At 54.9% G+C, this 23,696-nt stretch overlaps 1 protein-coding gene across 11 annotated transcripts in view; it reads left to right on the forward strand.

Moving 5' to 3' along the window:
* FGFR1 (fibroblast growth factor receptor 1) overlaps positions 1-23,616 on the forward strand; it is a 40,335-nt gene extending 16,719 nt beyond the window's left edge. The window contains exons 3-18 of one of the 11 annotated variants that reach the window (XM_065899985.1): positions 8,505-8,784; positions 10,158-10,241; positions 10,576-10,748; positions 12,357-12,480; positions 13,533-13,723; positions 15,607-15,751; positions 17,757-17,974; positions 18,915-19,060; positions 19,531-19,652; positions 20,090-20,200; positions 20,718-20,908; positions 21,569-21,691; positions 21,828-21,898; positions 22,166-22,303; positions 22,499-22,604; positions 22,719-23,616. In XM_065899985.1, coding sequence (XP_065756057.1) covers positions 8,505-8,784; positions 10,158-10,241; positions 10,576-10,748; positions 12,357-12,480; positions 13,533-13,723; positions 15,607-15,751; positions 17,757-17,974; positions 18,915-19,060; positions 19,531-19,652; positions 20,090-20,200; positions 20,718-20,908; positions 21,569-21,691; positions 21,828-21,898; positions 22,166-22,303; positions 22,499-22,604; positions 22,719-22,895 — 2,400 coding nt within the window. In that variant the 3' untranslated portion in view covers positions 22,896-23,616. Of the gene's footprint in view, positions 1-8,504; positions 8,785-10,148; positions 10,248-10,575; positions 10,749-12,356; positions 12,481-13,532; positions 13,724-14,737; positions 14,889-15,606; positions 15,752-17,756; positions 17,975-18,914; positions 19,061-19,530; positions 19,653-20,089; positions 20,201-20,717; positions 20,909-21,568; positions 21,692-21,827; positions 21,899-22,165; positions 22,304-22,498; positions 22,605-22,718 lie in introns of all 11 variants that reach the window. The other 10 variants (XM_065899986.1, XM_065899987.1, XM_065899988.1 and 7 more) reach the window with 10 other exon arrangements.
* Positions 23,617-23,696: the final 80 nt, after the last annotated feature.

The following is a 23,696-nucleotide window of genomic DNA, read 5'->3' on the forward strand; positions in this document are numbered from 1 at the left end:
GGCTGGCTCTTCTGGCAGTGGCCCATTTGCATGCAAAATGCTCCTTCTTACTTCTGTCCCTTTTTCTATTAAAAAAAAAAACAAACCCTACACTCCAAATCTCCCTGGGTCAGGGGCCCGGTGAACACGGCTGGATCTGGGTGTCAGGCCCCGCTAATTGATTTGGTGTCCCCGGCTCCCCTCCCACCCATGGCCGTGCGCCCCATTTCTGCAGCTCTCCCTGCATGTCGGGGATGCCTCGCATCCAGGGAATCTCACATCTGGAGGGCTTCCTCCATGGACCCTCCCACCGTTGCAGGATGACCGTTGTTCCCTGGGATTTCGGTGAGAACCCCCTCTGACCTGGCCTTGCCAGACTAAAGTAAGTTTTCAGTTCCATTTCAAAGCCAAAGTAACGTAATAAAAACCTCGGCCGAGGGCTCCCGGAGCCCCACTGGGCTGTTCTGTGTTTCTTTTAAGTTGCTTTCAAAGCCACCCCGAGTTCCTCCCCCACCCACAATTGCCCCCTCATTTATCTCTGGGGAGTTTGTGCCGAGACTGTAAACATTCCTGGACCACCAGTTCCCCATGTTACCGAAGAGGATGGCCCTTCTCTCCTAACTTTCTCAACCCAGAGACGCAAAACCAAAAGGATTTCATAGGGATGACAGCAACGGAGAACCCCTGCCCGAGACAACACGCATGGATTTGTGGAGGGCTGGTTATTCAAGCCCTACACCCTTCCCCTTCGGAGTGCGGCATAGACCTGACACCACACCTGACCTCGGAGGGTAGATGAGACATATACTTACGGACCAGCCTCAGCCGAGCAGCTTGAATGAGTGCGTGATAAAGCCATGAATTTAAAAAAAAATTTTTATTGGAGTATAGTTGATTTACAATGTTGTGTTAGTTTCAGGTATACAGCAAAGTGAATCCCTTACACATATATCCATTCTTCTTCAGATTCTTTTCCCCATATAGGCCATTACAGAGTATTCTGTAGAGTTCCCTGTGCTATAACGTAGGTCCTTATTAGTTAGCTGTTTTATATATAGAAATGTGTATATGTCAATCCCAATCTCCCAACTTATCCCTCCCCCTTCCCCTCACCCCGTGGTAACCACAAGCTTATTTCTTATGTCACATCACAAATGAGAGGAGGAACAGAGCCGCGGAAGTCTCCGGAGAATGAGTTTTCACGTCTGGGGAAGTGGTGGAGAGATAGGAAAACAAGGTGTTTTAGGAGAAAGCAAAATAAAAGGCAGTGAGGGTATTGGCTGCAGAGGTGGAACCAGGAGAGCTGGGTGGGAGGAGGTAGCTGAGAGACCCCCAGGTCCTGGAGGAGGGGGACACAAACTGTGCTCTCGGGGGGGCCTGAGGGGATGGGATGCAGAGGACCAGGAGTGCGACACTCAGGATGTGTAATCAGGAGAGCTGGCCCAAGGGAAGGGATGGCCAGCCTCTTTGCCTAACGTTCTGGATCATGTCAGTGGATCAGGCAGGGGTCATCGGAGGGCATCAGTTCAGCTGTAAGCTGCGCTCGAGAGGGAGGGGTTGGGACCAGAGAAGGTGTCAGAGATTGAGCCAGGGACCCAGGCAGGAGGGAGGGGTCGTGCCACGTACCTGTGGCCAAGGCAGAGCTGTAGGTACCTCCCGATGCCACGTGTGCTGGGTGAAGGGCCCAGGACCCAGCAGACCCAGCACCTAGAGCCAGCGCTGAGCCCTGTTTTGTGACTTTGGGAGAAGTCTCTGCCTCCACTGTCTTGTGTCTAAATGGAATAAATGCAAATGAACATGAACGTGGATGAATGCGCCTTGTAAAGTATCAGGTGCCATACCGAAATAGGGCATGACTGTTGGTCCTGGTCTGCCACTGTCCCAGTGCCACCGCACACACTCCACAATTTCCTCCTCCGCCACGTGTGCACGGTCACACCTCCTCAACTTTGAGTAGCTCAGCATGGCTGGGAAAGTACATTTGTAAGTAAGGAAACAGAGTTATAAAGCAGTAATTTGGGGGCAGATGAAAAGGGAAGGATGAGGCCAAAGTAACCAACTGCAGAATCCCCTGTGAGAAGGTAGGAGACATGGGCGCCATCAGACAGGACCCTGGGGCCGACCAGAAAGCGTTTCCGTTGTCTTCTGGAAGTCAAGGATTGCAAAGACGGTGAAAACAAGGGCTGCCTTTCAAAGCGGTAGACCTGGGCCCCGGATGTGTGGGGATTGCGGAGAGCCAGGCCACCTGGGTGCGAATCCCTGCTCAGCCACTTAACTGACTAGGTGGGCCGCCTTGGACACATCCTGAACCTCCAGGTGCTTCAGGGTCCCCTCTGTAAAATGAGGATGATAGTACCCACTCCACAGGGTTGCGGAGCAGCTGTCAGTTTCTATACCCACAGGGTAGAGATAAGAGTCGTTATCGGGCTTCCCTGGTGGCGCAGTGGTTGAGAGTCCGCCTGCTGATGCAGGGGACACGGGTTCGTGCCCCGGTCCAGGAAGATCCCACATGCCGCAGAGCGGCTGGGCCCGTGAGCCATGGCCGCTGAGCCTGCGCGTCCGGAGCCTGTGCTCCGCAACGGGAGAGGCCACAACAGTGAGAGGCCCGCGTGCCACCAAAAAAAAAAAAAAAAAAAAAGTGGTTATCAACCTCATAGGGTTGCTGTGAGGGTTCAGTGATAGTGTGTGTTAAAAGTGTTCACAGGATGTGGGATGTATATAGTAAGCATACTGCCCATATTGGTGTTACTGTTTTCAGAGTTGTTTAAGGATCCCAAGATAATATACGGGGAGGCGTGTGGTCAGTTGCAAAGCGCTATGCAAGTATGTTGTTATTCCTTCCTGGGTTCGTGCAAAGTTGTGAGGCTCGGGGATGGATGACTTCCAGACCGAACTGGTTCTTATGGGACCAGGGCTGGTGAAATGGTATTTCAGTAATACGTTTTCAGGTATATTCGTCCTTGTGACATGAAAGGCCTGCATTCACAGTCTCTGCAGAGAAATGTGTTCCCTGGGACTTCTTGAGTGGTTCTGTTCTATCCCCCACCTTATAAGTTGAAATCACCTTGGGGGCTGTTTTCTACGATGTTTTCTTTTGTTCCAAGCAGGCCATGCATCTGCCCTCATCTCCCATCCCCTTCATCCCGAGGCACAGCACCGCTCATAAGCACCTCATCCTTTTCTGCTCCCCCCAAAGTTTCGCTCCCTTTCCCTACCGTCATGTTCCCCTGTGCTGTGAACATCGCCGTCTGCCCTGACCACCAGTACTTGAGTTCTGAAACCTCAGAGCCTGTGCTGGGTCACCTGTCCTGGGCTCTCTCACCTGTCCCGTTGCCTCGTGTTGTATGATCAAGTATCGCATGAATCTTATCACCCTGGTTAGCACAAGGTTAACCAGCCCTTCTGCTGCTTAGTTTAATCCTTTACATCTCTTTGCCCAGTAACAGGGGCCTTACAGAGACACCTAGTGATAGCCATCCTGGAGAAAGCCTCTGTCTTCTTGGAAACTGGGGTTTCATCTTCTAATGACAACGTTTGGATGGATTGGAGCCTCCTCAAGGCCATTCCCTACCCTACACGGTACCCATGGCTGGCAGAAGACTCAGAGTTTAGAATCAAGAACTTGGATCTGATCTGATGAACCCAGGGCAGAACTGCCTGCTAGATGACAGTGGCAGATTTCTGCCAGTCCTGCCATAAGCCAAATGCTACATCCTGTTGGCTTGTTGGGAATTACAAAGCCCTGGTATTTTGGAGGAAAGTAGGAAGGGAGAGGGACACAGTAGGGCCCCGTTAACGTTAATCATGTTCCTAGACTTGAGAGCACTGCCCCTCACCTCTAGCTGCTTCCTTGAGGATTACTAAAAAGTCTGGGTCCCGTATCTGCTCCTAATTCCCCCTGGGGGATGGAGGGGCTCCATCAGAGAAGCAGGACGGGGTTGAATCCCTTTCCCTCCCACTAAAGGGGGTACCAGGTCCAGCCTGCACAGCCTTCCACAGTCCACCTGCCAGCTGCACCATCCCAGGAGCACTACAGTGCTCCTGAACCCCAGATTCAGGCAGCTATGCAGGAGGCTTTGTCCTCTCCTTGTCTTCTGGAGAGATGGCCAAGTTGTTGACGGCCTTAATCCTCTAAGGGTGGGTGTGCAAGTTCAGCCCTAACCCTAAGCCTAACCACCTAGCTCCCGGTGGTGATGGTAGTGACTGACGTGGGCGTGGAAGCATGATCCACCGTTTTCCCACAGTGCACTCCAAGCGCATTGCACCCAGAGCCTGGTCACCACGGAATCCAGATACCAGATGTCCTCCAGCCTCTGTTCCCCATCCCTCAGGAAGCGCGGGACACATAAAGCACGTGTGTGGGTTTGCCGTCTCCCTCAGCATCCCCATTCCAATTCATCACGTGCTCCAAGAGTTGGAACGTCTTTTCAAGTTGCTGAGCGGTAAACTGCTTTCTCCTCTTCATCGTTCACGGCCAGCCCAGTAAAGCCGTCAGTTGGCTCCTTTCTTGACTGCTAACAACACATAGAGCCCTGGTCCATGGGTCTCGGCCAGAGAAAGGCCAGCTCAGTAGAGATGGAGCCACAGATACAAGGGCCTTTCCAATGAGGGCATAAATGGGGGACCCTGGAAAGACCAAAAGAGTATGGAGAGTAGTGACGTGATTGTCGCAGGCGGCCGGTGAACAGTGATGTCCTTCATCAGCCGCCTTACAGAGGACTCTCCAAGGTCGGGGCTGCTACTCCAGGGGGTGACGTAGAGGGGCAGGGCCCGGTAAACCAGCAAGCAGTCCATTACCGTTCCATCACCTGCTAAAAGAAAGCGGCGTTTACCTGCTTTGTAAGTGGAGACTTTGACACACACCCGAGAGCACTATTAGCCATGAAGAAAATCACCCAAGAGCCGTCAGCTGGTTTTTGGTTCTTCCAAAAATTAGTCTGTGCCAGACGCGAGCTTCAGTTCAAGGCCTACTGAGTATTTTCTGAGTTTCTGACGTGGTAAGGCACTGTGGGGAAACTATGATAGGCAATTCTGCCCTGAGTTGCTGGCTGTTTCTTAGGCGAGACATGGACCCTTTTGACAGTTAGGAAACAGTGCGCCCAAATTTCCATCAACGGATGAATGGATTAATAAAATGTGGTACATCCACTGAACGGAATATTATTTGGCCGTTAAAAGGAATGAAGTACTGAGACATGATACAACATGGAAGAACCATGAAAACATGCTCAAAGAAAGAAGGAGGACACAAAAGACTGTATATTGTACAGATCCATTGATATGAACTATCGAGTGTAGGCACATCTATACAGACAAAGCAGATCAGTGGTTGCCTAGACTGGGGGAGGGGGAGAGGACAGGGAGTGACTCCTGACGGGTACAGGGTTTCTCTTGGGGGTGATGCAAATGTTCTAAAGTCAGATGGTGGTCATTGCTGCATAATTCAGTGAATATGCTGAAAAGCATTGAATGATACACTCTAAATGGGTGAATTTACGTGAATAAGTAATAATTTATGGTATGTGAATTGTCATCTCAATAAAGTTGTTCGAAAAAGCACCAGTGCAACACGGTACGGAACTGAGTGTGCATCTTTGTGGTTCAGACGGTTACTGTTGTACAGAAAATGAGGGTAGAGACACTCGTGCCAGCAGAAGGCTTCCTGGGTGTCTCGGATGGTACACTTTGAGTAGGTGGGTAGGAGGGCTCCAGAGAGATGCCCGACAGTCTTGAGCAGAAGTAAGTTTCATCGTGGGGCAGAAGTAAGGCAGTTCGTGCAGGAAACATTCAGACTTGGAGCAAAAAGTGGGGACGAGGTCGCATGTGGAGGTGGGAACAGACTGTGACGAGTGTTGAATGCCAAGCACGGGGTTAGAATACATCCTCTACACGGCACAAGATATTGATCGGGAGAATGAACGGGACTAGCTCACCAGGGCTTGGAACATCAGGGGGAACTTTATCTCCAGCAGCAGGGACAAGAAAGCCGGCTCTTGAGGCTTTAATGGACCACGTACAAGAGTTTTGTTCGCACGTCCTGGCTGGAATGAGCGGGAAGTTTAGGATCCAAGCTGGAATCAGCCAGAGCTTGGTCTCAGCAGGACCAGTCTCCATTTGCTGCTTTCTCCTGGGGAAACGCCCGTGTGCTCCTTGCTACCTTTTTGTTTCTGGGACCTGTCAAAATAGGCTGTGATGCCAGAGGCTAAGAATTTGAGTTTACCGGAGTTTACTGTTTGACCAACGGCTGGTACAGATCACGAGCTGCAAAATATTTAATCAGTGAGGTCATTGCAGGGAAATAAGATTTGACCCACAGGAGCGTCTTCTGTTCTCCTTAAGGGTCGAGTCTGAACGGCTTTTCTTCTGCCTTCTTTTGGCAAAACCACAAACCATTAAAAATGGAAAGAATAACTTTTTTTTCAAGACCCACAAAAGCTTATATTTAATGAGCTGTGTGGTCTGCTCACCTTTGGTGACGTGACTCACAGAAATAAATGAGTGCGGGCCTAGTGGTTTTCAAAGCCTTTAAAAGCAGCACGTCCTTTCTGATGACTCCATGTTTGCCCAATATTTAAGACAGAGCCCTTGGGTCGAAGGGTGCCGGGGCCTGCAGCCTTGGCCTCTGAGCCTTATCCGAGGCCCCTCTGAGCAAAACTACTGTTAGTCCTTGGCTCCCAGGACACTCATTTCTTCATTGGTGAGGTTTCTAGAAGGAACCTGTTTGGGACTTTAGAAAGAGTTTTCTAAAATGAGGTGGTGAAGGAGAAGAGGGAGTTTGGAAGGGGAGATGATGAAGAGACAGTGCATCGTTGTTACGTCATTCCGCGTGCATTTATTGCCAGCTGTCATGTGCCAGGGCCCTACCGGGTGCTGGGATTTGAAGGTAAATGTGACACGTCCCCACACTCACAACCCAGTCGAGAAAGGGGACTTTCCTTCAGTGTGACAAGTGAGAAGGGAGAGTACCTGACCCAGAGTGGAGTCAGAAAGGGCTTTGAGGGACTTCATTGGTGGTCCAGTGGTTAAGACTCTGAGCTTCCAATGCAGGGGGTGCGGGTTCAGTCCCTGGAGAGCACCTGACCCAGAGTGGAGTCAGAAAGGGCTTTGAGGGACTTCATTGGTGGTCCAGTGGTTAAGACTCTGAGCTTCCAATGCAGGGGGTGCGGGTTCAGTCCCTGGTCGGGGAACTAAGATCCCACGTGGCAGCGTGGCCAAAACAACAAACAAAAAAGAGAGGAAGGGTTTGAGGCAGTTTCCAGCCAGGCTGAGAACCGGAGGGTGTGTGGACAGAGCCAGGCAGAGATGCAAGGCCCGGCAGGGCAGTAGGGCCAGGTGCGTTTCAGAGCCTCGCGCATCAGGGGCCTGCAGGGCAGGGGGCCCCCTGGCGAGCCTCTGGTGATGAACCCATGGTGAGAAAGAAAGAAGGTTCCAAAAGGCAGCAGAAACTAGTCAGGTGGTAGACGGGAACTGCAGCAGGTGTGTTCTTCTGGTGGGCGATGGACAGTGGACAGAAGATGCCGAGAGCAGGCTTGCACGTCCCAAGAGGAACTAGGAGCTGCGCTTCCCCCTTGTTAGTGCAGAGGGGTCCGCCTGGGATGGTGGCCTCTTTCTGTGTCCGGCCTTAGGCCTTCTTGTTAGCGTGAGTGCAGTGTTGCTGGTGGAGAGGGATGGGTGTGCGGATCCCCAGACTCTGGGGAAGGAGAGGTGAGGGGAAGTAGATGTGTGTGCCCGTGTGTCGGGGGTGGGCAGGGGAGAGGAAGGTGGGGGGCTGGAGAGGGGGAGCCCTGCAGTGGGACGAGGAGAAAGGAGCTCTGTGTGCAATGGCTTTTGCTGCCAGAGCAAGTGTGGGTTTTGTGGCAGCTGCCGGCCTCCGTTCCTAATATAGTCAAAAGGTCCGAATCCTCTGGCCCAACACCTGTTAGCTAGAGGCTCCCCTGAGCTGACCTTCCCTTGAGCTGTCTCTCCCACATATGCACCCTGTGTATCAGACCCATTGCGGGGCTCAGACCCCCCAGTGCTGAGTGACTTGAACCCAGACACCCCCCATGACAAACTGCCCCCCACGTGGATCGGGGCTGCTGGGTTTGTGGCAGGGGGGCTTGTTCAACGGTTCCGAGGGAAAGGGGTAAGGCTGCCCCAGCCAGAAGCAAACGGGGTGTTCCTCCGGGAAGCGGCCACTCTTGGCAAAGAGCTGAGTGTGTGGGGAGGGGACACTCTGGACGCACAGGGGTCCTGGGAAGGGCCGGCTGCCCCCCGAGGATGGAGAGAAATGAACCCTGAACCGCTTAATGCTGCTGCAGCTGCTTCCTAACTTTGCCTCTTTCTTCCTTTGCCCTCTGGAGGAGTGGGGTGGAGAAGAAGCGATGGGGGTGCCCAGGTAGCCAGCCGTCTCCCGACTGACCCGTCTTCCCATTCCCCCCTCCCCAGCTCCGTAGCCCCTGGGATGCTGCAACTCAGTGCGGCTGGCATAATGCCCTTTGTCTTTCCCCCCCTCCCCCCCACCCTGCTTCCTCTTCCCGGCCCCTGTGGCGGCAGCAGCCCAGCCCTGGGGAGCCCCCGTGGAAGTGGAGTCCCTCCTGGTCCACCCCGGTGACCTGCTGCAGCTCCGCTGTCGGCTGCGGGACGATGTTCAGAGCATCAACTGGCTGCGGGACGGGGTGCAGCTGGTGGAAAGCAACCGCACCCGCATCACGGGGGAGGAGGTGGAGGTGCGGGATTCCGTGCCCGCCGACTCCGGCCTCTACGCCTGCGTGACCAGCAGCCCCTCGGGCAGCGATACCACCTACTTCTCCGTCAACGTCTCAGGTTGGTAGCAAAGCCCGCTCTCCCCCTCCCTCAGACCCCCTGCCCTCCAACCCTGTCTGCTGGGTTCGGGGGGAGGCAGGCCCTCTGCCCAGCTGTGATCTGCCCCTACTCTGCTGCAGAAGCTGCTGCCCACTAACATCGCTCCCTGCCCGCCGCGTGGCTTAGCTCTCAGGGGTGACCCGTGGTGCCGGCCTCAGGCCAGAGAGCAGGGGCTTCCGGGACCTACCTCGGAGGTGATTGCTGACACATCGGGGGCAGTGAGACACTGTGATTTCTCCACCACAGCTTGCCCAGTCCTCCGGGTGCTACGAGGGCCGAGGCAACTTCCACCCTCTCGCTCCCTGGCCATTTGGACTTGGTACTTGGCTTAGTAATTAGCACCCCCGCATACGTGGTGAGGTCCCCGGGTGATGGGGGATGATCCAGGTGCGCCGCCGTATCCACGGCTTGACGGAAAACATCTGTCCTCCGGCTTCCAGAGCTGTTAGGGCAGCCAGGGAACCCTAGGGCTCTGTGACTTTGGGGATCTGCCACTTGTAGGATGCGACTTGTACAAAACCTTAGGATTAAATAAGGTAGAGCTGAAATTGTCTTTATGCCGTTTGTGCGTCCCCGGGTGCGGGCCTGGCATCTCCTCCCCCGGGCATCATCTAGAACCTGCCCCTAACTGAGGGACTTGCCTCCTTTTTTTCCCTCCAGACCCCCAAAAGCACTAGAAAGGACTGGAAAAAGATCTGGCATGAACCCTGATTGGTGACCACATGCTAAAAGGGGTGGATACTTGTTGGGGACAGGTGTTGGCAGCTGCGGACTGTGTTGTGGGCTCCCTGTCTGCTCTGGTTAAGAAGGGCAGCTCCCAGACCTCAGCAGATGCGTGCTAGGAAAAATCCAACTCCACGTCGTTCAGCCCATGGCTTCGGAAATGGCTTCTGGCCGCAGTGCCTAGATCTGGGTTTCCAAAGGAGGACACAGGTTCCCTGGCTGCTAGTTCTGAGACCCTGCGCATCCAGGCGATGCTGAGTTGAGTGAGCCTCTGAATGCAGGGTGGAGTTAAATTGAAGAGAGCCCACCTGCCCGCCATGGAGCTGCCCAGTGTAAAGGCTTCTTCTGGGCAGAGGAGGGCAGGGCGTTGGGGTCGGTGGAGGAGGGCGACACGCATAGAGCATGCAGTTCTTAAATAAACCGTGTCTCTCCCTCCGAGGGACAGGCACTAAGGGAGGAGTGGGACCGGGGGACAGTATGGGGAGGGGTAGCTGCGGTCATCTATAACTGGACTGGCCTTTGTGTTCCTTGGGTGGCTGTTGATTGGATGGGAATCTCGCCAGCCCCTGTTCCCTTGGAGGGACGTCAGTACCCCCTTCTCCTTCCCATAGATGCTCTCCCCTCCTCGGAGGACGATGATGACGATGATGACTCCTCTTCAGAGGAGAAAGAGACCGATAACACCAAACCAAACCGTATGCGTGAGACACTGTTTCCTACCTTACTGCCCTTTGGGCCTGGGTGTTGGGTTTGAACGGGAAGAGGGGCGCTTGGGTGATTGTCTGGAGAAGGGGAGGAGGGGGCATGTGGGGTCACAGTGCTTGGCCCTGGGATCCCTCGGGGGTCCGGATCAGTGCAGGCGTCATCCACAGGTGGTGGGCGGGTGGGCGGGAGGGCGGAGGCCCTCGCTCCTGAGCCTGACCAGGCCCTGCCCGTGTCTCTCTCTCTCTCTCTCTCTCTCTCTCTCTCTCTCTCTCTCTCTCTCTCTCTCTCTCTCTCTCTCTCTCTCTCTCGGCTTTCCCCGGGCAGCCGTGGCTCCCTACTGGACGTCGCCAGAAAAGATGGAAAAGAAACTGCACGCAGTGCCAGCTGCCAAGACAGTGAAGTTCAAATGCCCTTCCAGTGGGACCCCTAACCCCACGCTCCGCTGGCTGAAAAATGGCAAAGAATTCAAGCCTGACCACAGGATCGGAGGCTACAAGGTACCTGTGTTTATATGAAAGTTAGAAGCAGGGGAACAGGAGCCGCTGCTTAGAAAATCCCTCTTTATATGCTTTAATTGTGTTAAATAACGCTTTCTATCTATAAAATTAAAAATTTTTCAAATACAAAAAAGTGTATATAAAGTTAAAACTTTTCAGTCTTCTTTTCTGTGTATACATACGGTTTTTACTTGGATGATCACGTCTGTATAATTTCTTGTCAGTTGTTAACATTATGAGTCTTTTGTCATGTGTTTGAAAGATAATTTTTCATGGCTTTATAATATCCCGGTTTTAAAATGTTCCATAATTTAATGAACTATTTTGCAATGCTAGTTATTTTCCAGTTTTTCACTGCTGTAAATAATGTTGCGGTGAATATCTTTGTGCTTAAGTCTATGTCAGCATTTTAAAATATCCTTTAGGACAGATTGAGGGAAGTTACTAGATCAAAGTGTAAGCATTTTTTAAGCCCTTGATGCATGCTACCCAATTACTTGTTTTTCCTGATAATTAGGTAATTTTATCCATTCATTCATCTATTCATTTATTACATGAACATTTCTTGAACACGTCTTTCCAGAAAATGTACTAGGCAACAGAGTTCAAAGTACAATGGGAAGACGTAAAATTTTACTGTGATATTTGCTCTAATGGAGGATGATGTAATCAGTTGGGGTGCGATTTTATTTTTTATTTTATTGTGGTAACAGTTACTTTCTTAAAGAGAAAATGAATTTTCCCTCCCATAGCAGAGTATGAGAATGACAGGTTCACTCTGCCTTTGCCAACAAATTTGATAGATGAGGGTATCGCATTGTTCTCTGTGGGCTCTTTTGCTTAGTAATGAACGTAGGATTTTCATGTGTTCATAAGCGATTTCCATTTCCTGTTGTGGGAATTGTTTATTCGTGTCCTTTGCCCATTTACAATTCCAGGAAGAACATCTTCATCTAATCCCTCCTTTAAAGTCTCTGATCATCCTTATTGTTCCTGTTTCTCTTCCATTTCACTTCGCTGCTCTTTTCTCATTATTCTTGTATAAGAAAAGCAAAGGAGATCAGAAAAAATATGGAAACTGTTTAAATTAATTCACCCAACACTTGCTGTATGCAAGGCTCTGTGTCTCATGAGGCAGTATCCTGCCCATACAGAACTCTGTCTAATAAGATGGCAGATATCCGTGGGCACTGCACCTGCAAGGTACAGAGGGGCGGAGAGAACAGGTTTGGCCGGAGATGGGGCTGGAGGAGATGGACTTTGAAATGAGATGTCAAGGGCAGGCAGGGCTGGACTCGTAGCGGGGAGCTGTTCTGGCACAAGAACAGGGTGGACAGGGGTGCAGGGTTGGGGAAGTTCCCAGTATATTTGGGAGAGTGCAAAAGGCACATTTGTACAGATCACGATGGCCTTGGCCTTTGTGGGGAGACTTTCTGGGTCCTCACACCCATCTGCCTGATGCCTTCTTGCAGAGTATAAATAGGCTGGGGTCACTGTGCAGCCGGGCTGCGTCCTCCGTGCTCTGATTGGAGGGTAAGCGCCTCGGGGCACCAGCACCGCCTCTTCCTCCAGACCCGCAGTAGAACCCTTTGGCATGTTTCCGCTCAGGTCCGTTATGCCACCTGGAGCATCATAATGGACTCCGTGGTGCCTTCTGATAAGGGCAACTACACCTGTGTCGTGGAGAACGAGTATGGCAGCATCAACCACACCTACCAGCTTGATGTCGTGGGTAAGAAGGGACAGGAGTAGGAGCTTAGAGGAAAGAGCAGGGACGCTGAGAAAACAGCCTGGAGCCAGGTTTACTTAGGATTGGAGTCCGGATAGTGTGGCATTTATTAGCTCTGTCACCTGCCTCTTTCCTTACCTGTAAATAGAGGTGGGAGGATGAGCCATACCACAGACTCATTGTAAAGTGACAGGTGCTGTTGGTAGTCCCTCCTGCAGCAGGTGACTGGAGTAGTGGTGGTAAATTTAGCTTAATAGTACCTATCACTCCCTGGATGCCAGCGGTCTGCTGGGTGCAGTAACTACACCACGGGCAATTCTCCTGGCACCCCTGCAAGAGAGGCACTGTTGGGCTTCCCTGGTGGCGCAGCAGTTGAGAGTCCGCCTGCCGATGCAGGGGACACGGGTTTGTGCCCCGGTCCGGGAAGATCCCACATGCTGCGGAGCGGCTGGGCCCGTGAGCCATGGCCACTGAGCCTGTGCGTCCGGAGCCTGTGCTTCGCAACGGGAGAGGCCACAACAGTGAGAGGCCCGCATACCGAAAAAAAAAAAAAGAGGCGCTGTTGTTCCCACTGTACGGAAGAGCAGACTGAGAGGCTCAGAGAGGACAGTCCCCAGGTGAATGCAGACTCCAGGCATTGCATGAGACAGTAGGAAGAATGTCACGCCTCTGGGTGCTGTGACTGCAGCCTCTTCCTTCTAGAGGTTCTGAGTCTCATTCTCTAGCAACCTTAAGGCAAAGAGTTTCCCAGCCAGCATTCTGCTTCGGCTTTGAGGCTATGGTCTTGTAAAAAGAAGCTTCCGGTCCAGGAGGTCTGGGGTTGGGTCTGAGGTTCGATGTTTCTCACAAGCCGGTGATGCTGCCGCTGCTGCCCTTGGACCACACTTTGAACAGCAAGCGTCTAAGTGACTGTGATTTTAGCTAAGGACGGATAGGCTGGGCTGAGGTCCCGGAGTGCTTCTCTTTGGTGGCCTTTGGGGTGCCCTCTGTCAGCATCTCAGCCAGGAGCAGCCGTGGCAGAGCCTGACGAGCCTCTCCCCTCCCTCCCTCCACAGAGCGGTCCCCTCACCGGCCCATCCTGCAGGCAGGGTTGCCAGCCAACAAGACAGTGGCCCTGGGCAGCAATGTGGAGTTCATGTGTAAGGTGTACAGCGACCCGCAGCCCCATATCCAGTGGCTAAAGCACATCGAGGTGAATGGGAGTAAGATTGGTCCGGACAACCTGCCTTATGTCCAGATCTTGAAGGTAATCCCTGGCCCCAGTCTCCGTGGGCTGGGCTCTGAGAAAGAGGCCTGTATCTCCCGGGGCCCAGGTTGCTGTGGTCAGGCTCAGTGCCCACGATGGGGCCCCATCCCTTCTCTTTGGATACAGGCTCCATCTTCAATGGGGACCCAGCCACATTCCGCAGGACCAGTGGCAGGTCACGGGTGGAGGCGTGAGGGGCACAGAGGGCTGGGGGTGGGCATTGCTGGTTTCTAAAGAGCATCAACAGTGACTGTGCCCAAGCTTTCGGGTCAGCTACTCCAGGAAGGCGTTGGCATTCCTGCTTTTCCATTGCCCATGACCACAGCCTTTCTAGGCAGCATCACCCAGTCTCTGCCCTGGTTCCCAAGTCACGTTCTTTCTGGCACGTGGGCTGAATGACAGGCACGGCTTAGGTAGGGTTGGAAGAGCAAAGGCCACAGGTCAGTCCTCAGCGGTTTCAGGAGTAATTGGCATTTTCTTCCTTCTTCCTCCCACCCCCAGACTTTGATTGTCCCTGAATGCTCCATTAATCCAGGGAAGCTAATTGCCTAATTCTCCAGTGGATCTTGCAACAGGAAGTCACCAGAAGCTGGGAAAGTGGTTTCCCTCCTGGTCCCAGCATTAGACCTCATCCTCCCGGGCTTGGCCATCCCAGAGATTTACCGGCCACCCCGCTCTTCACCTCGGGTGCTGAAACTGCCATGTAGGAAGCGGGGCCGTGGCCTTGGCCTTGGCCTTGGCCGCCCTCTCCATTCACAGTGCCTGCCCTCGTCCTGGAGGAGGGGGTTTAACACAAACGGAACGTTTGCTTGGGGGCAGTGATTTTTTTCTTTAGTTTATTTTTTGGTCAACTGCTCTGGACTTTCAAAGTCCACTTGTGTTGTCCTAACAAGGGGAAGATGGCGAGTCTCACTTCAGCCTCCCTTTGCCTTAGCTCCTGGGCCTGCATGGGAGCAAAATACAGCCACATCTCAGTGTTGGCCCAACTGATGGCGTGTCGTTCGTCTGTTCCAGCATTCGGGGATAAATAGCTCGGATGCGGAGGTGCTGACCCTGTTCAATGTGACAGAGGCCCAGAGCGGGGAGTATGTGTGTAAGGTTTCCAATTATATTGGTGAAGCTAACCAGTCTGCGTGGCTCACAGTCACCAGACCTGTGGCAAAAGGTAACGGGGAGCTGGAGGGACCCCTGTGCTGGGAGTTCGATTGAGGCCCCGAGCTGCTGGGGCAGGTGGGGAGGCCAGCGCCCCACTCCCCCTGTTACCCTGCTGTGTTTCTAGTGCCCGGAGCCATGGAAAAATACCCGGCCTTGGGAGGCTGGTTTGGTTTGGTTCTGTGTTGGTGTCGCCCCCTCTGTGCCTTGTGTGTGTTCCTTGGCTGTGTGTGGGGTGCGTCCCGGCTGGTCATGCAGACGGAGGGTCTGAGTGATGGAGAGAAGAGTGGACCAGCGTCCGCGGGCGTGTGTGCGTGTGTGGCTGCCGCCCTCTCCATCCCTCCTGTGTGTGCCCTCTGGAAACCAAACAGCCCCCCACGCTCCGGGCCCCATTTCTCCATGCGCTCGCCTCCGCATGCCGGGCCGGGCCGGGGCTGCCAGCGTCTGGTGACGGGTGTAACCAGCCATTCGTGTCGTCTCAGGTCTGCCGAGTTCCTCCTCAGGGTCCCACTCTCTTCTTCTAACAGGTCTCGCGCTGCCTGGTGGTTTTTGTTTGTTCCTTGTTGCAAAGGAGACGCTGGGGAGCATTTCTTCCTCTGGTTTTGTTTTTGTTTTTGTTTTTGTTGTTTTTGTTTTTTCCTTTTCCTCTTCCTCCCTCCCTCCCTCCCTCTGCACCTCTGAGAGGTCTCAGGTCCCGGGCTTGTCCATGTTGCTTCCGTTGTCTCTTCTAGACGGCCGGAGTTAATACCACCGACAAAGAGATGGAGGTGCTGCACTTAAGGAATGTCTCCTTTGAGGACGCGGGGGAGTATACATGCTTGGCGGGTAACTCTATCGGACTCTCCCATCACTCTGCATGGTTGACCGTTCTGGAAGGTATACACTGTACTTCTCCTCTCGATGTCCTGCCCTCGCCATGGGCACGGGGGGAGCATGCATCGCGGGGCTGGGGGAGACACAGAGCCGGGCTCCGAGGGCCAGCAGGTGGCTCCAGCAATTTGTCCGGCTCTGCAGGTCGAATCCTCTCGGTCCACACAGGTGCTTTCCTCGGGATGCAGGAACGCGGAGGTGTCCCACCTGTGTGCCTGCCTCTGGCTCTCCCCTGGGCCAGCGTGATGCATGCGTGGGATCTGGATTTAACCTGCAGCTGGGCTCTCCTCCAGGGCAGGCTCCTTCCCTCCTTGGGTCCGGCGGCCTTCCTTAGCTTGTCTGATCCTTTATCGCCAGCACCCCCCGAAAGTCTCAGAAAGGCCCGCTCCCCCTGTAACCGAACGTAGGCACCCTGGAACGAGGGGCTTGCTCTTGGCAAGGATCATGCTCTCCTAACTCCCATGCTGCCACCTCACGGTGAGCGAGGTTCCACCCAGACCCAGACAGTGGACTGGAGCTGCATCGAGCGAGTCCTTTCCCAGGCTCACAGGGGGCCTGATGGTGCCCATTTATCCTCCTTGGCTCCGACGTCTCCTCTCTCCAGAGGGGAGGTGTGTGCGCTGGTCCGGGAAGGCAGGAGCCTGCAGCCTGCTTGGGGTGGTGGGCTGGTGCCTCTGCAGGGCCTGCACGTGGGCTGTGCGCTGTGCTGCTCTGGTTCCTGCAGACTCTGTCCTCTTGTCTCCTCTCTCCCTCTCTCCTCCTCTGATAACACCCCCGCTGGAGGGAGAGAAGCGTTCTGTTTTTCTCCTCGTCGCTGTCTTTGTCCTGTGTGTGCTCCCAGTTGGTTGTCTGTGTTTCTCGACGCTGGGGAAAGAGAAAAACAGAACCGCTTCTCCTTGTTATCAGCACTGCTGTCCCCTTGTCAGGCCTCGGGAGGTTCCCTTTGGGCTCCTTTGGGGTCATGCCTGGGGCCTCCCGGGGGAGGTCCTCGGGGTGCTGGCCCCTGTGGCTGGCGGGGGTCTTTAAAAGGGGAGGAGTGGGTGGAGAGCTGTGGGGGGAGAGGGACCCTCCCCTCGTGGGGAATGTGTGTTCTGTGAAGTGGTGCTGGTTGGAACCCTCCCAGCCTCCGCGTGGGAGGGAAAGGGGGCTTAAACTGCATGGGCTTCTGTGGGGATGGGAAGGGCGAGATTCTAAACGGAGAAGAGAATAAAACAACCCCCCTCCATGTCCTGCTTCAGCTTTAGGAGTTAGACCTGTGAGTAGAAGTCTTAAGAGAAGTTTACATTTTCCATCTTTAGCACTCCAGACGTATTTGGAAATTAAGTTAGTTTTACCTGTGGTTTGGCGGGGTGTGGATATTTACACGTCTGACCTGACACAGGTGACGTTAGGTGAAGCTGAGAGACGAAGTCAGGATACACACTGGTTTTCTTCTTTCCTTCCCTCCCCTTCATTGTCCCCATGCTGTGAGTGCCACCAGATGCCAGGCGCTGTGGCCTACACACATGGATAAGGTGCCATCTGAGCCTTCAAGGTACTTGTGGGCTGTCAGTGATGAAAGATCGATGGACAGTTCAGCTGTCCCCTGTGATAGGGGGACACAGTGCTCAGGCGCTGCAGAGAAGGGCCGAGTTTTCATGGGGACACTCTGGAAGGCATCTAGCACAAGTGAGTTCTCAGCCATCTCTTGCAGGGCACCAGGTACCCTTCCAGCCCAGCCGTCCCGCTGAGCAAGGAGGGCTCCTGAGTTCATGAGGATGGGCTTCGGGTAGCAAGATACAGTCCATCCCTCTTGGGATACGAGTCAGGATCAGGAAGCCTCAGCGATCACAGAACGTCTGATGTGTGCTCAGTGGCAGAACCCCAATCCTAGCTGGGACCTGGCTTGGTTCTTCTCTGCCCTGAAGATTCCCAGAGGAAAGGAGATGGGTGTTGAGTTTCTCATGGAGCTGGGACCCTAGTGGACGGGCCCCGCCCCGAGCCCACTAACACCCTGTTCGCACTGACCCAGCCCTGGAAGAGAGACCGGCGGTGATGACCTCGCCCCTGTACCTGGAGATCATCATCTATTGCACGGGGGCCTTCCTCATCTCCTGCATGGTGGGGTCTGTCATCATCTATAAGATGAAGAGTGGCACCAAGAAGAGTGACTTCCACAGCCAGATGGCCGTGCACAAGCTGGCCAAGAGCATCCCTCTGCGCAGACAGGTAACAGAATGTAGATGGGGGGTTTGCACACTCTGTCTCATGCTGTGCGCCATCCCCGTGCCTTGGGGCCTTCCCCGGGACCCTCTAATGCCCTGTCCTCACCACGGTGCCCAGCCAACTGCTTCGGGCTTTGGCTTCTGGGCCAGGGCAGGGGAATGTCCTGTCCCAAGTGCTCCAAGTCAGGCTCCAAGCTGTTCTGGTCCGTGAGCCCATCTTACCCCAGCCACGGTGACCTGCTCACCCGGCATGTGGATTGGAAGACAGTTCTAGCTGGGCTGAGTGCACAGCTGGTACTGCGAGTTTGAACTGCCCCCCAGGGCCCATTAGAGGTGCAAAGGTGGGGAGTCCCCTGGCGGTCCAGTGGTTAGGACTCCATGCTTTCACTGCCAAGGGCTCGGGTTCGATCCCGGGTCGAGCAACTAAGATCCCACAAGCCACAAGGCGTGGCCAAAAAAATTGAAAAGTGAGGAGAATAGAGGTGCAAAGGTACAGAGTGGGGGAGAGGACCTGAGTTGGGTCCCAAGATGCCCTCCCTCTCCTGTGCACCCCTCATCCCAGAAATGGAACGGAGGGTGAAGGTGTGTGAAAGGAGGCCACCTTCGCTAAGAGCTGGGTTAATTCTGGAAGGAGCTTTGGGAGTCAGGAATCCGTAATCCGGGGCAGGGTTTTCACAAAGAATGGGGACAAGAATAGAGTTGCTACTGCAATGGTAAGATACACAATGTCACTCTGGAACGCTCATGTGAAAGGTGAGTAAATCAAAGCCCAGAAAGGCTAGTGGGGAAAATAAGTCAGTTTTAGAACCTAGGTCTTCCGACCCCCGGTGGCCTTTCTGCCACTCTGTGCTGGGGAAGGAGCATCAGATGACAGGTACATACCTCTGCCTTTGGCGAAAAGCCCTAACTGGGGATGAGAGGAATCCCCGTCCCCGCTGGAAGGGTGACCCCACGCTTCCCCGTAGGTGTCGGCCGACTCCAGCGCATCCATGAACTCTGGGGTCCTGCTGGTCCGGCCCTCGCGTCTCTCCTCCAGCGGGACCCCCATGCTGGCTGGGGTCTCTGAATACGAGCTTCCCGAAGACCCTCGCTGGGAGCTGCCTCGGGACAGGTAACCCTCTCCACTTTCTGGGGAACCCCCGCTTGTTATTCTAACGCTGGCAGTGGTGTGTGCTCCGACCTTCGAGGGAGCGACGGTCGTCGCATCAGACCTGACCTGACACAGGTGACGTTAGGTGAAGCTGAGAGACGAAGTCGGGATACACACTGGTTTTCTTCTTTCCTTCCCTCCCCTTCATTGTCCCCATGCTGTGAGTGCCACCAGATGCCAGGCGCTGTGGCCTACACACATGGATAAGGTGCCATCTGAGCCCTCAGGGTACTTGTGGGCTGTCAGTGATGAAAGATCGATGGACAGTTCAGCTGTCCCCTGTGATAGGGGGAGGTGCATCAGAAACGGTGATTTCTACCTTCTGCTCTCCGCTGGGGGAGCTACGTGGAGGCGGGGAGGAATGGGGTGTCCTGTCAGGTTTGAACTTTACCGCCCCCGGCTTATACCACCACCCTTTGTTTCCCCGAAAGACTGGTTTTAGGCAAACCCCTGGGAGAGGGCTGCTTTGGGCAGGTGGTGTTGGCGGAGGCCATTGGGCTGGACAAGGACAAACCCAACCGGGTGACCAAAGTGGCTGTGAAGATGCTGAAGTGTAAGTGATGCTTGTGTCCCTGCAAAAACAATCCCTTTCCTTTCCAAGCAAACTGTGGGCCTCGGGCCATTGCCCACACCCGCTATGTGGCCTGCTTAGGGATGTCCGGGAGTGGGAGGCATTCTGCACCCCAAGATCACTACGATCTCACTTTGTTCCTTGGCACCCACCTGGGTTGTCATCAGGTGTTGCCAACCGTTGCCAACTGATTTTCCTGACGTAGCCTCTGCCCTACTCATTATCACTTATGGCAACACCGGCTCTCGTAAGAGGGATGGGAGGATAAATTTGGATGTGAAAAAGGGAGGAGAGAAGCAAGTCCCAGAGAAAAGGGACCCCTGGGTGCTCACTTCATCCCCCTCCCTTAGTTTTTCTCCTGTCGGCCTCCCTTCCAAAGCAAACGAGTCTCAATTCCCTTCTCTGGCTTGTCCATAAAGCGGATGCAACCGAGAAAGACCTGTCGGACCTGATCTCCGAAATGGAGATGATGAAGATGATTGGGAAACACAAGAACATCATCAACCTGCTGGGGGCCTGCACGCAGGACGGTAGGCGCTGAGCCCGCAGGCTTCCCACCCGTGTCGGGAGGGGCTCAGGAGGGAACCCCGCTGCCTGTCTGTCAGGGAGCAGATAACTAGCTGGGGTGTCAGCGACCCGGCATCTCTCAGCCACGCTTCGGGAAGTGGGTTGGGAGGAGAGTTTGGTTTAGCAGTAGTTGGAATGTGTTTCTCAGGGTCTGGGCTGGTGCCCATTGGGGTTCATACAGGTACCAGGATTCACACACACTGTGTGGACAGGAACAGCTGAGTTACTGTGGTCTAGGTTAGGGCTCTTGCCCCCCAGCTTTGCTTGGGAACTTCCTGGACTGTGCAGGGAAGAATGATTTTGCTGGGTTTCTTTGGGGAGTTGGAATGAATTTGCGGGGTTCCCTAAAAGGGGAGGTTAGGCTTGGGGAACAGGCTCACAGTTCCCCCAGAGCCGTTGGGGGCGGAGTTCCTGGGGTGAAACTAGGCCCGTGTGCCTGTGTGGCGGCCCTGACGGCCTCTCGGTCCTCGTGTCCCCAAGGCCCCCTGTATGTCATCGTGGAGTACGCCTCCAAGGGCAACCTCCGAGAGTACCTGCAGGCCCGGAGGCCGCCGGGGCTGGAATACTGCTACAATCCCAGCCGTCATCCCGAGGAACAGCTGTCCTCCAAGGACCTGGTATCCTGTGCCTATCAGGTGGCCCGAGGCATGGAGTATCTCGCCTCCAAGAAGGTGTGGTTCCTGAAGGCTCCCCTGGCTGGGGTGGGGGGTGTGCGGGCCGCTCTTAGGGGACGTCAGAGTCAGGAGAGCCAGTGCGGCCTTGTGGCCTTGGGGTCAGGGTGGATTAGGTTCCAGTCCCTGCACTGGCACTCTGAGTGCAGCCTCAGGCAGCCGCCTCCTTACTTTTCCTCAAACGTGAAGTCAGAATAATACCGCCTGCACTGTAGAACGGCTACGGGGGGAAATGAGGTCCTGTGCGAGACTTAAGTACAGCTTTTGGTGCTCGGTAGATGCTGCTTTGTTTGAACCCAGCCTGGTGTGGATGTGCTTCGCCCAGGGAGATGGGGCGTGAGAGCTCGTACACACTGGACAGAAGCGAAAGGTTCCGCTTGCTGGGTGTAAATCCAAAGCTAAGAGCTGGGAGAGGCAGGAAAAGGGGTCGATACGGAGGGTTTGCTGGCGTGATCGAGGGGCCCAGAGCTGGGGGTGTTTGGACGGCTGGCTCTGATGTGCGGGCGAGGGCCATCGTAGCGGGCAGCTGGACTGTTCGGGGAGGTCGAGTGGTGAGGTGGGCGAAGGCCTGCGAGGGGAGCGGGCCCACAGCCGGCTGCAGACCCTCCCCTGCGCCCCGCCCTCCTCACTCCCATCCGTCTTCCCTTCCTGGCTCCGCAGTGCATACACCGAGACCTGGCCGCCAGGAACGTGCTGGTGACGGAGGACAACGTGATGAAGATCGCAGACTTTGGCCTAGCTCGTGACATCCACCACATCGACTACTATAAAAAGACGACCAACGTAAGTGCTGGCGCCGCCCTCGGTGCCCGTCCTCTGCCCGGGGCTTCGCTCCACTGTGGTGGGGTGAGCCAAGTCCAGCCGTGCATGTGCCCCAGCCTGCCCCGGGCCACCGCCAGTGTCCCCGTGCTGCTTGCAGGGCCGACTGCCTGTCAAGTGGATGGCACCCGAGGCCTTGTTTGACCGGATCTACACCCACCAGAGCGACGTGTGAGTCTGAGATAAGCGGTTGCCAGGGATGCTGGGAGAGAGTTTCCTGGGTGGTAGAGTCTGGCATTCCATCTCTGAGAGAAAAAAACATTGTATGTGCCCCTTCACTCTGTTCCCGGAGGTCACGGTCCCCTGGAGTCCCCTGGGGTTAGGGACTTGTGTTGGGGGCCGGGGCCGGGTTCAGGGTGCGTGCCTGCCGTGCTGGGGAGGGAGAGCGGCAAGGACTGCAGGGTGGCCTAGCTCTGTGCCCGGAACGCTCCTCCACAGGTGGTCTTTTGGGGTGCTTCTGTGGGAAATCTTCACTCTGGGCGGCTCCCCGTACCCTGGCGTCCCTGTGGAGGAGCTTTTCAAGCTGCTGAAGGAGGGTCATCGTATGGACAAGCCCAGTAACTGCACCAATGAGCTGTAAGCCGGAGAAGATGCCTGGGGTCCAGGCCTGGACCCTGGGGGAGAGATGGGCTGGGCAGGCAGAGGGAAGAAGGGGTGCTTAGTCAGACAGACACCGCAGCCCTCCCCGGTCACTCCTCCCGTGGTCCCTCCGCCCTGAGCCTTGTTTTCAGCTCTGGTCCTCCCTCCCCCGCCCTCACCGGCCTGCCTCAGGTACATGATGATGCGAGACTGCTGGCATGCGGTACCCTCTCAAAGACCTACCTTCAAGCAGCTGGTGGAAGACCTGGACCGCATAGTGGCCTTGACCTCCAACCAGGTGAGGCTGCCCTACCCAGACCTTCAGGCCCCGCCGGCCGGGTTCTCTCTGAGTTCCTCCTGCCGCTGCCGGGGGGAGAGTGCGGGTCCAGCGTCCTTCTGTCCCCTCCCACAGGAGTACCTGGACCTATCAATGCCCCTGGACCAGTACTCCCCCAGCTTCCCCGACACCCGCAGCTCTACCTGCTCCTCTGGGGAGGATTCCGTCTTCTCTCACGAGCCCTTGCCCGAGGAGCCCTGTCTGCCCCGACACCCGGCCCAGCTGGCCAATGGCGGACTCAAACGGCGCTGACTAGCACCCCGCACCCCTCCCCGGACTCCATCCTCAGCTACGGCCCCAGCCCCGCTCCCGCTGGACTCACCGCCTCCTTTCTGCCCTTCCTGCTGGCAGGAGCCAGCTGTTGCCCCAGAGCTCCCCTCCCCTCTTCCTCTCAGCCTGCCGCTGACACAGACGAGCAGGGAGGCGGGGACTTGTTGATGGCCACTTGGTTCCGTCCCAAGTGTTGGACCGGGACCCCTCCCAGCCGCCTGGCACTGCCTGGAGGGTCAGGCAGTGGGGGCACGGGCAGCACACGAGGGAGAGCCGACCGAGCTTTTCTGTGTTGGTTTTGTCTGCTCCGTGCAGCCTGTGTTCCCGTGGCAGGTGCCCGGTCCTCGGGCTACAGCAGGAGTGAGGGGGGGTGGTCAGCACTCGGGCCTCCGTGGAAGGCGACCTCTGCTCCAGATGGATGGTGCCAGTGGCTTATTAATTCCGATACTAATTTGCTTTGCTGACCAAATACCTGGTACCGGAGGATGGGGACGCAAAGGCTGGGAGCAGTGTCGTGGCCCTGGGGCCCAGCCCCAAAGCAGGGGCTTTGTACATAGCTATGAAGAAAACACAAAGTGTATAAATCTGAGTATATATTTACATGTCTTTTTAAAAGGGTCGTTACCAGAGATTTACCCATTGGGTAAGATGCTCCTGGTGGCTGGGAGGCATCAGTTGCTATATGTTAAAAACAAAGAAAAAAGAAAAAAAAAAAGGAAAGTGTTTTTAAAAAGGTCATATATTTTTTGCTACTTTTGCTGTTTTATTTTTTTAAATTATGTT

This window comes from Phocoena phocoena, chromosome 21 (assembly GCF_963924675.1).
Source record: "Phocoena phocoena chromosome 21, mPhoPho1.1, whole genome shotgun sequence".
NCBI lineage: Eukaryota > Metazoa > Chordata > Mammalia > Artiodactyla > Phocoenidae > Phocoena > Phocoena phocoena.